Source organism: Sorex fumeus, unplaced genomic scaffold (genome assembly GCF_029834395.1).
Source record: "Sorex fumeus unplaced genomic scaffold, SorFum_2.1 ptg000075l, whole genome shotgun sequence".
Taxonomy (NCBI): Eukaryota; Metazoa; Chordata; class Mammalia; order Eulipotyphla; family Soricidae; genus Sorex; species Sorex fumeus.
The window spans coordinates 6,205,629-6,220,693 of NW_026606132.1; the positions used below are offsets into that span (position 1 = coordinate 6,205,629).

Sequence of the window (15,065 nt, forward strand, 5' to 3'; positions counted from 1 at the left end):
TTTGAGAGCATGTTCTGCAGAATGTGCCTATGAATTTCTAGTGTTCTTGAAGGATTACTGTATATATTCAAGGTATGCTTTGGCCATGCAATGAATTTTATTTTGAAAGTGTAAGATACAGATGGAGTTTCATTCCATGCCAGTGGCTACCCAATTGTTCCATCACCATGTAGAAATGTACACAGTTCCTTAGAAATAGACAAACAGTTCATGCCAATCAAACCAGTTGCTGAATTTTCAAGATTTAGGAGATCCTGGAGAGACAAACAGAGATGTGTTAATCTCCATGTGACAATAATTCTGGCATTTCAGATGCACCAGGTACCAGGCAAAAAACATAACACCTGTTCCACTTAGATTTTACCATAGGCACACCTATTTACGTTTTACTTGCAATTATTAGCTAGTGTGTGCACCCATAAAATTTTTTTGTATCTGCTGGCTTTCCCTGGGGTCCATCTCTTTCTTACATGATGCCAAGAGCACAGCTTGGATGTTCATTAGAGCAGGCACCTGTCAACTTTCTTCTTCCATCAATTGCAGATTGTATTTCACATAGGATTTTCCTAGTACATAGACACTTGAAAACAGCTGCTGAAATATTTGCAGATTCATTTTGTCTTTCTTCTGCTAGAATAGAGTGCATTTCTAACATTTTTCCAGCACCATTTTCAGACTTGTGTTATTCTTTGACTGTCTTTCCTCTCTTCACACAGTGGCAATAGCACATACACACCTGCCATGCTTCTCACTCAAGCTTCATTATCATTTTGATAGAGACAACATTTGATGCTTCGTACCTAAATTTATAGTGAAATTTCTAGAAGGATATAGCCTCCTTTCAAGTGGATATGACCACTGATATGACTGCAAATCAGTTGGTTTTTTCCTTGAAATGTCACCCATGACACCAATGACAAATGCACAGCATCTACCTCAAGATTCTTTACATGGTACCATACCCCCCCACACACACACACATACACACAAACTCCCACCTTCTGTCAATACATCTCATCTCCAATCATTCCAGAGTGAACAGTGTTCCCTGAGAAGGCATGAGGATTGACACCCATACCTTTGTGCTCCTCGTGGTCTGAAAAACTTTCAATAGTCTCCTCCTACACCAAGTGCATAGTCGGCTCTCTCTGAGTGCACAGTCAGCCCTCATGACAAACAGATTTGTACCTCTCTGACACACTGGCCTGAGGCATTGAACCAAGACTTTAGGAGCTCTTTGCCAATTCCTTATCAGAGTGTCTCACACTATGCCAGGAAAACATCACAGAAGCCTGAGAGCTTATGTATTAGTGAAGGGGATGTATTTCCACAGGTCTCCCAATAAAAGTTACTATATGAGTACCTTTCTATGTAGTTCTTAAATCCCTACACTTGCAGTGCTCTTACCAATCGTTATAATAGGAGAGAAGAATAGGTAACTCTTGTGGTAAATTTGAAAATAGTGGCACATTTGGGAGAGAACATATCCATGAAGAAGTGGTGCAAGTTGTGATCTACAAATAAACATAGACTTTAGCATAGATGAAACTACCCATGTGGTGGCAAAAATTGTTGACAACCTGGTAAAAGTTTGTCACATGTGACTTGTGTGTCACTCATGAATGAAAAGTAGAAGATGGACATCTAGGGAGCAGATTAGTGTGAGCTGTAATGGCAAAGAGATGGCTCCATGGGCAGCAGATAAGTGCTAGGAAACTGGCCTGAAGATGATTTAATGCCATAGAGTGCATTGCAATTATAAGCTTAGTCATTTCCAATGCCTAGTTAACTCTTTACTAAATTCACAGAACTGCACAGTGGCTTTGGATTTTCTCATCCCTTGGACCTCACTTTTACTGATTAGGATTCTGAGACAGAGTGTAGTAATTTATAGCCAGTCTAAGTAAGGATTGGAATGTGAATTCGGTGAACATATCTCCAGCTTGTGTAAATTGGCAGTATATTTTGAGAACATTAGGTGAAAAGGAAGGCTTCCTTTGTCCCCAGCAATCTGTGGCCATGATTTGAAATATAGTCAGAACCAAGGTACACGCTTCTTGCTCTTCAAGCCCTTGAAAATGTACCTCACTTGCTTGTTTGGTGGCTTGCTTATATCTGCTCTCGACCTTGTAAGAATCTCTTTCTCTTCTCCCCTCACATCTTTCTAAATAAGTTTCAAAAAATCTATCTGACTCCACTTGAAGAAAAGAGGGCTAGTCTCAAAGCGATCTTTCTTTTTTTTTTTTCTTTTTGGGTCACACCTAGCGATACACAGAGGTTACTCCTGGCTCATGCACTCAGGAATCACTCCTGGCGGTGCTCAGGGGACCATATGGGATGCTGGGAATCGAACCCGGGTTGGCCGCGTGCAATGCAAATACCCTAAACGCTGTGCTATCGATTCAGCCCCTCAAAGTGATCTTTGAGGCTGGAACCACCACACAATATGTCCCTTCCTCTCCTGAGACAGCCATATTTTTTGTATGAGCACAGGGGCGAGCAGCAGCAGCAGCTACTGCAGCTTCTGTCACAGATAAGGCTCACCCAGTGGTATTCAAGGAGCCACACAGGACAAGACCAGGGATTGAACTCTACATCATATGCACAAGGCGCACACAGTAACGTGTTGTGTACTCTTATTCTCCAAAGCAGATGTTAGAGTTGCTGATCTGATGTTTCTCTTAAAGGGCATACGAAGTTTGGAAGAAAAAAGGTCTGAAACAAGATCTAACGTAGAGCTGTCTCTGAAGAGAGTGACTGCCACATTGCCAACAATCACCTTTAAGTTTATCCCCAGCCTTTCTGACATGTCGGTAACCATGCCAAGCAGAGCAAGAGTTTATGCAGAGGTTAATACACAACGACCCAGAGAATACTGGGATTATGATTCATATGTGGTGGAATGGGGAAAACGTGATGACTACCAGCTCACTCGAAAACTAGGCAGGGGAAACTATAGTGAAGTATTTGAAGCCATCAACATTAACAATAATAAAAAAGTTGCCGTTAAAATACTGAAGCCAGTTATGGAGAATAAAGTCAAGCGTGAAATAAAGATTTTGGAGAATTTGAGAGGTGGTCCCAATATCATATATTTGACAGACATTATAAAAAGCCCTAATTTAGGAGCCCCTGCCTTGGTGTTGGAGCACGTAAATAACAGAGACTACAGACAATTGTACAAGACATTAACTGACTATGATATCCGATTCTATATGTATGAGATTTTGAAGGCCTTGGACTATAGTCATAGCATGGGGATTATGCACAGAGATCTGAAACCCCATAACGTTATGATTGACCATGAAAACAGAAAGTTACGGCTAATTGATTGGGGCTTGGCTGATTTTTACCATCCTGGAAAAGTATATAATGTTCGGGTCGCATCCCGATTCTTTAAGGGTCCCGAGTTGCTCGTAGAGTATGAGATGTATGATTATAGTTTGGATTTGTGGAGCTTGGGGTGCATGTTGGCAAGTATGATCTTTCGCAAGGAGCCATTTTTTCATGGTAACGATAATAATGATCAGTTGGTGAAGATAGCCAACGTTCTGGGCACGAAAGATTTATATGATTATATTGACAAATACAAAATTGTACTAGATACAAATTTTAAAATGATGATAGGCACACACTCCCGAAAGCAATGGGAGTGTTTTGTTCACAGTGAGAACCAGCACCTTGTCAGCCCAGAGGCCTTTGATTTCCTAGACAAGCTGCTAGTATATGACCATCAATCACGGCTCACTGCCAAAGAAGCCATGGAACACCCCTATTTTTGTAATGTAGTGAAGAACCAAGGTCAAATTGGTTCAGCTGGCTGTATACCTGTCATCGAGGTCAATATGAATCCAGGTACTTCTTTAGGGCCAGCTTCTTCAACCCTTAGACCTCAGACAGCTCCACCGGTAACAGCTGCTTCCAAGACCGCTCGGAAGACCACTACATCTTCAACTCGCACTCACAAGTAATTGCTCCTTCTGTCTCCTGATGCTCAGGCAGAGGTAGGGTAATCCATTCTCTTCTTAATGTTGCTTACGTCTGGAGGGGAGGGCTGAGATATTTGAAAAACCACTGCGTCTCATGTTATTTATAGAGTTTTGCTAGTTCAGTCCCAAAATGGATGATTTTCTTCTATCTTCTCCTCCCAGGTGCTTTTTTTATATGCAGTTACAACAAAAAATGTATTTAGAATGGCTTGGATCTGCAATCAACTAAGAGTTTTCATGCTATGTGCTAGGAATCATTGCTCCAGTGTGGTGAATAAAGGAAAGCAATAAACTAAGAACTAGAAGAGTAAGATGGAGATTACTGCAGCCAGAATCCAACAGATAATCTTGCCTCGCCACGCTGGAATATGAAATGGAGAAGAATTGGAGATCGGTCATCAATCATTTCAGAGCATGCACGTTTGAACGGGAGGGGAGGCAATAGTGTAAGTCAGTTGACTCAACAACTTACCTCTCTGACTTAAGGAGAAATGATTGAATCTATATCCTATGTAGAAATGGATGATTTCTGCAGTTTTATATGAAGGAGGGTAGGATGGATGACCAGGCTGGACAGGAGAGCAGCTGCCATTTTCTCCTTTCCTCTCCATGTCCAGATATTTAGCATCTTGAATTGAGTGTGTTTTACTATTTTTAATTGCAGGGATCAGGGGTCAGAGATGAGAAGGCTTGCCTGGTATATATTCAGGATGCAATGGCAAAATGTGTGCAAAGGTAGAATGAATGAACAAGTCTTCTCTGATAGACAAGTCTTAACTGATAAGTTCTAAAACAATGAGATCAACCAGTTATTTGATATGAGGGAGTACACAAATTATACTCCTATGTAATAACAAAGGTCCTGTGGTTGTAGTGATTCTATGTGTTTTACATTTCTAGAGTAGGTGTGAATCGGTAGTTTTTCTTTAGGTTAACATTTCTTTGGGGGGGGGGAATATTGACCCTTGGCTCAATCTGGGAAGAATCAACCATCTAAACAAATTGAGTGTTGAAACGCATGCGCGTTTATCTCCCCTTCTCCCGGAAATTCTAGAGTTTAACTGAGAAGTAGTTTGTAGTTGTCCATGAACATCTGGTTTTGGATTTTTGTCCTAGGTAACCATTTGCTTTCACATTTTATAGGATTTAAATTTTACTTTGAAACTATAATTTTGTAACTAGAAATAGGATTAAAGTCTTTGCTACCACGTGTGCTTGCTAAACTCATTTATTCAACATTTTCTCTTGTCAGTCCTATCCCCTAGAGTATCAGTTTTCTCTCCAAGTGATCCTGTTATCTGCCAGTAACAAGAGTGTGCCCTCTCTGAGCCCATCTCAATGTGCTTTCCTCTCTCTCTTTCCTTCCTTCCTTTGCTGCTTTCCTCCCTCCCTCCTCACATCCTTCTCTGTCTTCACATGCTTCTCTCCTTCCTCCCCGCCTTCTTTCCTCGTTTCCTCGCTTTCTTCTTTGCTCGTTTTTCCTTCACTCTTTATTTTGCTCCTGCCATCGTGTCTACACTTTCCATTCCCTTCCTGTCCTGTCCCCACTTTTCTTTCTACTTTAGGGGTTACTTATTGCAACGGGCATAGCCCCTATTACAATATTGACTGGATCTCGCTCCAGGGGCAGAAGGTACTCTGACTTCTACCTTGAAGTAGCATGTTAGTTTCAGGTTTCTGTAGATGCCCTCATCCGATTGGGTAGGAAAGCTGGCGGCTCCTTTGGCTTCAGCTCTAATAATGAGCCTTTTCAAAAGCACTGTAAGGCACAGAGCTCCTCCTTCCAGTAGCTATTTACCCCAGGGAAGGGAAAACATAGGCTGACACGAAAGACTGTAAATCAACGTGTCTAGCTAAGTCATTCGTAATTTCACAGAACTCTGAACACGCCAGAGGTTCTTCAAGAGAAGGATGAATCACCACTCCGTGGTAGACAACCTTGGACCCATGCTACGGAGGACAGACGTTTAAGTGTACGATTTCCTGATGGTGCAGTTGAGAGTGGGACCTGTAACTTGCTTCTAAGCAGTAGATTACGAAGGGGAGATTAAACCCGAGATTAAGTTGCGTTATGGGCTGGAGCGATAGCACAGTGGGTAGGGAGTTTGCCTTGCACCTGGCCAAACAGGGTTGGATTTCTCAGCCCCTCTGGGAGAGCCCTGCAAGCTACCAAGAGTATCCTGCCCACACTGCAAAGCCTGGCAGGCTACCCGGGACGTATTTGATATGCCGAAAGCAGTGACAAAGAGTCTCACAACGGAAACGTTACTGGTGCCCGCTCCAGCAAATCCATGAACAACTGGAGACAGTGCTATGCACTGGCCCATCTCTCAAGCCCACTGACTCCCTTTCCTGCTGGTCTGAAGGGGGAAGCTGCAACTTCGAGAACACACCAGAGGATGGCCAGCAGGCCTGGGAACAAATGAAGAGATTTACAAATGTTACTTTTTTTTTGGAGATAACACTTTATTTTTAAAAGTTTTTATTAGTGAAACACCATGAGGTACAGTTGTAGACTTACAAATTTTGTGCTTGGGTTTCAGTTGTACAACAATCCAGTACCCATCCCTCCACCAGTGCCCATTCTCCATCATTTACATTTTTTTAAATTTTTGTGAGTGAAGTACCATGAGGTACAGTTGTGGATTTACAAATTTTTGTGCTTGGGTTTCAATTGTACAGTGATCAAACACCCATCTCGAACATTACATTTACTAGGCATGCAGGACTAGTCTTGAACTCGGCTGCTCTAGAGGGTTGTGGAGCGTAGTTGGGATTCTCCTGATGGAGACCACATCTAGAGAGAGCCGCGCCGGGTTCTTGGACCAGGCGGGCAAATGTGTGCGCAGGACCTCACACGAGGGGCTTCTCAGAGTCAGGGGGAGCACAAACTAGGGGTTGATGCCTGTCAGAAGAACTAGGCAGGAGAACAGCGCCCCTGCCCGAACAGAAGCCCAAGACGGCTGCTGTCCAAGCCGCGCAGGATCCCTGCCAGCCTCCCAGCACAGGGCTCCGCCCACGGCCCGCCCCCCGCCCCCCGCCATCGCTCTGCCTTGGTCCTTGGGCAGTCACAGCCCCGCCCACCCCGCCTCCTGCCCCGCCTCCTCGAGCGAGCGGGCACTGAAACCCCGCCCCCGCGCGGGAGGCCGGCCCCCGCCGGCGCGCGCCTCCCGCCGCGTGTCCACGCGCGCACGCGCCCAGGCCGGCGCCAACTCCCGTTCCCCCCACCCGCCGCCCAAAACCCGCGCGCTCGCGACAGCCGGGATGGGGGCGGAGCCCGCGCAGGCGCCGCCGTCCGGCCCCGCCCCGCCCCGGGCCGCCCCGCCCCCGCGTACACGCACTTCCCGCCACGCCTCTCCGTCCACCCGCCGAGCCCCCCGAGCCGAGCCCCGCCGAGCCAGCGCAGCGCGATGGACGGCCGAGTGCAGCTGATTAAAGCCCTCCTGGCCCTGCCCATCCGGCCGCAGACGCGCCGCTGGAGGAACCCGATTCCCTTTCCCGAGTTGTTCGACGGCGACACCGACCGGCTCCCCGAGTTCATCGTGCAGACGGGCGCGTACATGCTGGTGGACGAGACCCTGTTCTCCAGCGATGCGCTGAAGGTGACGTTCCTCATCACCCGCATGACCGGGCGCGCCCTGCAGTGGGTGATCCCCTACATCCGGAAGAAGAGCCCCCTGCTCAATGATTACCGCGGCTTCCTGGCCGAGATGAAGCGGGTCTTTGGCTGGGTGGAGGACGAAGACTTCTAGGCCGGGCGGGCCGGGGGCGGGGGCCGGGGAGGCCGGGCCGCGCCAGTCGCGCTGCCGCCGCGGCCGCCGCCGCCGCCAGCGGCATCCTTGGCCTCTGGCATCCTTGGCCTGGAGCGTCCTCGCGCCGCGCCTCCCCTCCCCGCACCTCGCCGCCCCCCGCGATGTCCCCCGCGCCCCCGTCCCCTCCCGCGTCGTGCTTGCCTTTGTTCCAGAAGAGCGCCCCAGGTTCCCGCTGCCGCCGCCCGGCCCCTCCCGTGCCCATCAGGACAGTCCACTGCAGACGGCGCCTCTGCTGGGCAGCCGCCTCCCGCCAGACCACCAGGCCTGCATCGGAGTGCCCAGGCACCAGCGCCGCCACCACCATCCGGGGCATCCCACCGACACACCGACACACCGTGGCCTTTGGCTGTCCGTCCGGACGCACCCGGGAGGGCGAGAGCTGGGGGGCACAGCCCCTGGACGATGACCCCCACAGCTCGCCCCCTGCCCGCACCACGCTGCGGCTGGCCTTTCTCCCTCAGCGGGAACCGTGCTCTCCCCACGCCTAGAGACACCTACCTGCTCCTGCCAGGGGCCTGCCATGGCCCGGGGCCGCCTGGTGGCCCAGCCCAGTCACCCGTTCTCTCCTGTGGACCTCTTAGTTTCGCCCAGAGTCCAGTGCTCTTCTGAATTTGCAGTATTTTCTTAGTTATGTGCTTGTTCGTCGATTATTTATAGGAGTTTTTTAAAAAGACTTTTCTCATTCTACCCAACTCCCATCCACTCCCTGGACAAAAATCTTTTTCCTATTTTCAATAAATTCCAGACGCTATGTAAAAGAAATTGAGTGTCAGTAAATGTAGTATTCTGCTTTGCTATCCAGGTGATAGTGGGCCATGGGAGTTCTTTAGGAGATGCGCTCCTTGCTGTCCTAGGGGTACTACTGGTGGACTTTTTCTCTGTCCCAGAGAACATCAAGTCAGGATCCTCGGTGGTTTTGGGGCTGGGGTCTCCACTGGGTACTGTCAATCCCAGACAGACAGTGATTCCTGGAAACAAGTTAGGAGTGGAACAAGCCTCTTGGCAGTGGGTCTCATTGCCTGATATTATGTGGGAAAAAAGGCTTTGCTGACAGGATTCCTCATTTCTCAACAGGGCTATAGGTCACCCATATTGTCACAGAGCATAATACCACACAGATGGAGAGCAATTCAGTTTCATCCGTCCTCTTGGGAACCAGCAGCATGCTATATTCGCCCTTAAATTCTGGGTATAGATTTATGTGTGTGTATGTGTACATAAAAGTATACATAAAATGTATATGTATATAGATATATATATGTATATATATACATATATATGTGTGTATATATATATAGCTTTGGGGCAACACCTGGTGGTACTTGGGTCTTACTTCTGACTTTGCACCCAGAGATCATGACAAGTAGGGCTCAGGGGACCATAATGGGGCACAGTCCAGCTCAGCCTCATCCAAGTCTCTGTCTTACCACTGTGCAATCACTCTGTCACCCAATTTGTGTTCGTTTTTATTGTGTGGCCAGTAGTAGTGGAGCGAGAGCACAAGGCACGCAGAAATGAGACAGGCTGTAAATCTGGTTGCTGAGTTGTAAGAAAGTGCATGCCTGCCAACTGAGCAGAAAGGGAAACCATCCTTCTGACTGTCTGCAGTTTAACCCCATGCCTATTGCCCATGCTCCCTCAGCAGTTAGTGAAATATTCAGTGAAATATCCTCACGTCGTTCACAGGTTGGCCCAAGTCCTTAATGTGTTTGTGAAAGGTTACTCGATTGAGGTTTTGCCTGAATTGTACAGACCCAGAAGGGCCAACCTGAAATGATCACACTGGGGCATTAGGACTTGAGCATCTGCCGTGGGCGGAGGGGAGGACACAAGCATTCTGTCCAGCGCAATTGCTTTGCCAGCTCACCCCTTATCATTGCCTTTCCTTGGATTAGTTTAGTTCACTTCTGAGCAATCCTGTCCATGTCCCCCTTAAAGAAGCCTCACATTATAAGTGAATCTCAAAGCACGGAGTAACACTGAAATAAACACTTGTACAACCATCAAGGAAGAGAAACAGGCATGAGAGAGAACATAAAATTAATCCTGTTGATGTTCTTTTGGGTAAATATTGACTTGAAGCCTATCATTAAGGTCACATTATACTAATTTTGTGACACACAGGAATAACATTATTTTTTAATTTTTATTTTTATAAGTTTGTCCACAACAATTTATGAACTTCAACATTCTAGCACCAAAACCACCACCACTACACCTTTCCACCACCATGATTTCGAAGTTTTCCATTATCACCCAAGCCTGCCCCAAAGGCAGATGCTAACTAATTTTTTGGTATTGATTGTTAAGAGCAGTCTGATAAAAATGATCCAAAAATGTTTCCTAAGTGGAAAGTGTATGAAGATTGTTGTGTCTCACCTTGGGGCCGTTAAGCCCTTGTGTAAGAAAGAGATTACTAACATGTTTTTACAGGGTAAACCGTATATTATATATATATATATTTATATATATCAGCATCTGTTGCCTTCTATTTTATACCCCATCAAATCTGGTGTGCTACTGCACTACTCTTGATATATCAGTGGTGTAATGCATTATATGTCATGCAGTCGTATTTGTGGCCATGCACTCCAGGAATTCTAAAATCTTAAATACAACTAACTGTATACAACTAGGGTGAAATACATCCCTGCAGATTCTTGCTCTCTTCCGAGATTTATTTGTCAGTCTCTGAATCATAGCCATTAATGAGCTTATATGATACCAGAGATAGTTCGTGTGCATGACTACCAGGCTCTGGGAAGCTCAGGGAGATCGGGGAAGGGGGCACATTCCTGACTATGTGGGCTGCAGATATTGACTTTAAGCCTGTAATTAAAAGTTAATATTACACTAATTCTGTTGTACACATGAATAAAATACTTTGATAAAAGAAAGCATAGCACTGTAGCACTGTCCTCTAGTTGTTCATCGATTTGCTCGAGTAGGCACCAGTTACGTCTCCATTGTGAGAATGTTGTTACTGTGTTTGGTATATCAAATATGTCACGGGTAGCTTGCCAGGTTTTGCCATGCGGGTGAGATACTTTGGTAGCCTCCCAAGTTCTCCTAGAGGGGCAGGGGAATCGAACTCGGGTAGCCCATGTCGGCTGCGTGAAAGGAAAATGCCCTACCACTGTGATACCGCTCCAGCCCAGAAAAGCATAGAGGAAACAAAATGGCTTTTGAGTTGTGTAGTATTCTGAGATCTTAAATTCTGGGGTAATCTTTATAGAGAGCTCCTGTGTTGTGAGGGAACTCACAGTACATTTCTCAAATAAATATAACCACAATTCCCACAAAGCTTGTTTGTGAACATCCATCAATGTTTTATGAATGCCTAATTCAGGAATCCGTCAGGCAGAAAGTTAAAAAAAGCCATTTGAAGTTAGTGGGGAGTGGAAGGCAGTGCTATCGTTGTTCATTTACGTAGAAACATGGTCATTTTCATGGAATATTAACCCTTATAATAATCCTACAAATCTACATCTTAACCTGCTGTATCTTAAAAGATTTTCACAGTACTCCCTTTTATTTCTATATAGTGTCCTTGTATTACAGGTGTAGGATTGTACCATGACAAAATCACTGAGATTTTTTAGCATTCCCTATGTCCAAGCAATTTTACATAGATACTCGGCCTAACTCTTAACACCCTCCATGAAGAAATTACTATTCATGTCTGAGGAAAATGAGGCTTAGTAAGTACCATCAACTTAGTTGCCTGAGAACCCATAGCTAAAAAGTGTCAGCAGTGGACTCAGATGGAAGACACCAGCAACTCTGCATTTTTTTAAAGTTTTTGTTAAAGTTAGTTTTCAGGTTACATGTGGCAGTACTCAAGGCTTACTCCAGGCTCTGCACTCAGGGATTACTTCTGCTGGGGCTCACGGGACTATATGGGGTGACCGGGAACAAACTTGGGCCTCGAGGCCAGAGCGATAGCACAGATAGCACAGCGGGTAGGGCGTTTGCCTTGCATGTGGCCGACCTGGGTTCTATCCCCGGCATCCCATATGGTCCCCCAAGCACTGCCAGGAATAATTCCTGTGTGCAGCGCCAGGAATAACCCCTGAGCATCGCTGGGTGTGACCCAAAAAGCAAAAAAGAAAAAAAAAAACCAACAACAAACTTGGGTCTGCCATGTGCAAAGTAAACACCATATCCGCTGGCCTATTGCTCCTGCCGCTGAAATCCTGCAGTCTTAACCAACGTGCTGTGTGTCCTCAGCACCATTCTCCTGTGTTTAAGAAATCAATTATCAAAAAAAAGAAATCAATTATCATGGTAAAATACCAATTTTATTGTTTTGTACTTGCAGTTCTACTATGCCACTCACAGTACCAGAGTGTCAATATCCCTCCATCATTATCTCAAGGCTTCTTCTTCCCCATTCTCCCTTTGTAGCCTCCGTTCACAATTCTGTTAACATTCTCAGTCTGTTTCCTTGGCAATTGTCTTTTCCCTTCTTTTGTTTCTTTACATTCACATATGAGTGAGATCATCCTGTTTTTGTCCTTTTCCTTCTGACTCACTTCATTTTGGATGTTCTACCCAAATTGCAGAGAAATGCAAATTTTCATCCTTTCTCATTGCTGAATAGTGTCCTTGTATATACATAACACAATTCCTTTTCTAGTATTCTGCTATTGGGTGTGTAAGTTATCTCAGGTATTTGGCTATTGTAAATATTGCTGTGATGAACAGATGTTTGCATATATCCTTACAGATTTATGTTGGAATGTTCTTAAGGTAGGTCTTCTGGAAGGAGGATTGTTGGGTCATATGGAGGTTCTTTTCTTAAATCTTTCAAGAAATCTCTAAACTGTTTTAAATTTAGGTTGAGCCAGCCAACAATCCCACTATATTGAATCAGAATTCATTTTTCATCACATCCCTGATAGCATTTATTGTTTCTGGACATTTTAATATAGAACATTTTCACTGATATGAGGTGATATCTCATTGTTATTTTTATTTGCGTTTCCCTGATTATCAGTGACAATGAACACCTTTTCCAGTGCTTGTTGATCACATTTGTGTCTTATTTGAGGAAATATTTGTTTAACTTCACTATTTATTTTTGATAGTCTCTGGATATTGGCCATTGATGAGATTACATGGTGCCGGGGACAGTTTGTAGCTGTGACTGCCAAGCTACTAGAGAATGGGCGATCTGGGTGGAGAAGGACCAGTTCCAATCCGAACAGGCTTGGAGATCTCAGCCACAGGTCCTGGGTTCCTCTGTTGGTTCCTTCATGCGTGAGGCTCATCATTGAAGACTTCTCTGAGGAAGTCACTATAGTGGAGAGTTCTTCCTGTTTTTCTCAGTGTATTTTATTGATATTAGTCTGATATTGAGGTCTTTAATCTATTTGAATTAAATTTTATAGAGTAAATTTTATAGAGTAAAATAGAGGTCTGATTTTATCGTATTATACGAGACTAACCAGCTTCCCCAGCATTATTTGTTGAAGAGGCTTTCCTTGCTACACTTCATGCACCAGATTCCTTTAATAATATATAAATTAACTCCCCAAACATCTGAGCATTTATCTCTGGACCCCCAATTCTGTTACATTGGTCTAACAATCTGTCTTTATTCCAGTAGTATGCATCTTTGATTACTACAACTTTGTGGTGTAGTTTAAAATCAGGGAATGCAATGCTTTTCTTCCCAGAATTCTTTGGATATTCTGTCTGCGAGAGTTATAGTTCCATATGAATTTTAATCAAATTTGTTCTGTGTCCTTGGAGAATGCCATATAAATTTTTATGGGGATCACAGTGAATTTGTATAGTGTTTGGGGTAGTATGGTTCTTTTAATGATATCGATTCTTTTAATCCATGTACAAAGATATTTTTCCATTCCCTTGTGTCTTTTATTTCAGCAGTGAACTATACTTTCCACCTAAATATTTTATCTCTTGTGTTGTTCCTGGTTACTTGCATACGTTTCCAAATGATTTTAACTTTGATTATTCAAAATTATCTCTTCACCATAGTTTATATATAATAAATAATACAACAGGTTTCTGCCCATTCTCTCTGCTTGCCACTTTACTATATTTGTTTACTATTTTTACAAGTTTTTTTTGTGGAGTCTCTTGAGGTTTTATGTACAATATTATGTTCATCTGTGAATAATGATACTTTGATTTCTCTACTAATTTGAATCTCTTTAAATTTTCTTTCTTGCCTAAATGTTATTACTAACACAAGAATGTAGCACTGTAGCACTGTCTTCCTGTTGTTCATCCATTTGCTCGAGCGGGCACCAGTAACGTCTCCATTATGAGACTTGTTATTGTTTTTGGCATATCGAATATGCCATGGGGAGCTTGCCAGGCTCTGCCATACGGGTGGGATACTCTTGGTAGCTTGCCGGGCTCTCCAAGAGGGCTGGAAGAATCGAACCCAGGTCGGCCTCGTGCAAGACAAACGTCCTACCCATTGTGCTATCCCTCGGCGCTGTGGCTTAGTTGTTTAAAGCGCCTGTCTAGTAAACAGGAGATCCTGGGTTCAAATCGCAGTAGTGCCTCAACCGAGCATCCTGGCTAACTTCTTTGGGCTGGAGCTATAGCACAGTGGGTAGGGTGTTTGCCTTGCATCCAGCTGACCCGGATTCGATTCCTCCGTCCCTCTCAGAGAGACTGGCAAGCTACCAAGAATATCCCACCCACAGAGCCTGGCAAGCTCCCTGTAGCATATCCGATATGCCAAAAATAGTAACAACAAGTCTCACAATGGAGACATTACTGGTGCCCACTTGAGCAAATCAATGAACAATGGGAAGACAGTGCTACAAAAACACAAGAATATGCTGAATAATAGTGGTGAAAGTAGATATCATTCTCTTCTGCCCTGACTTAAAAGGAAAGTCTTTCAGTTTTTTCCCCCAACTAAGATTTTTCTTGTAGTCTGGAGAAATAGTACAGGGAGTAGGGTGCTTGCCTTGCATACAACCAACCTGGGTTCAATTTCTGGCACCCCATATGGTATCCCAAACCCCACCAGAAGTGATCCCTAAGAACCGAGCTGGGAATAATCCCTGAGAACTACCGGGTATAGCCCAAACCACCTGTTACCCCCTAAATATTTTTTATTTTATTTTATTTATTTATTTTTAAATTATAATAAAGTTCACCTTTATTTTTTTTTTCCTTAAATTTTTATTAGTGTAGGGGTACTGCTATTTATTCAGCCTTTGACTAAGCTGATGGAATTGGGCATGAACTCCACATTACTTTTTTAAATTCAGAA

At 44.5% G+C, this 15,065-nt stretch overlaps 1 protein-coding gene and 1 non-coding gene across 2 annotated transcripts; both read left to right on the forward strand.

The window, feature by feature from the left end:
• Positions 1-2,804: 2,804 nt before the first annotated feature.
• On the forward strand, positions 2,805-3,971 carry LOC130038345 (casein kinase II subunit alpha-like). The gene has a single exon (XM_056130238.1). The coding sequence runs from the start codon at positions 2,808-2,810 to the stop codon at positions 3,969-3,971; it is 1,164 nt and encodes a 387-aa protein (XP_055986213.1). The 5' UTR covers positions 2,805-2,807.
• A 10,298-nt stretch (positions 3,972-14,269) lies between these two features.
• Positions 14,270-14,343, forward strand: TRNAT-AGU (transfer RNA threonine (anticodon AGU)). Its single transcript has one exon. It is a non-coding gene; the product is annotated as a tRNA-Thr (tRNA).
• The last annotated feature ends 722 nt before the right edge of the window (positions 14,344-15,065 follow it).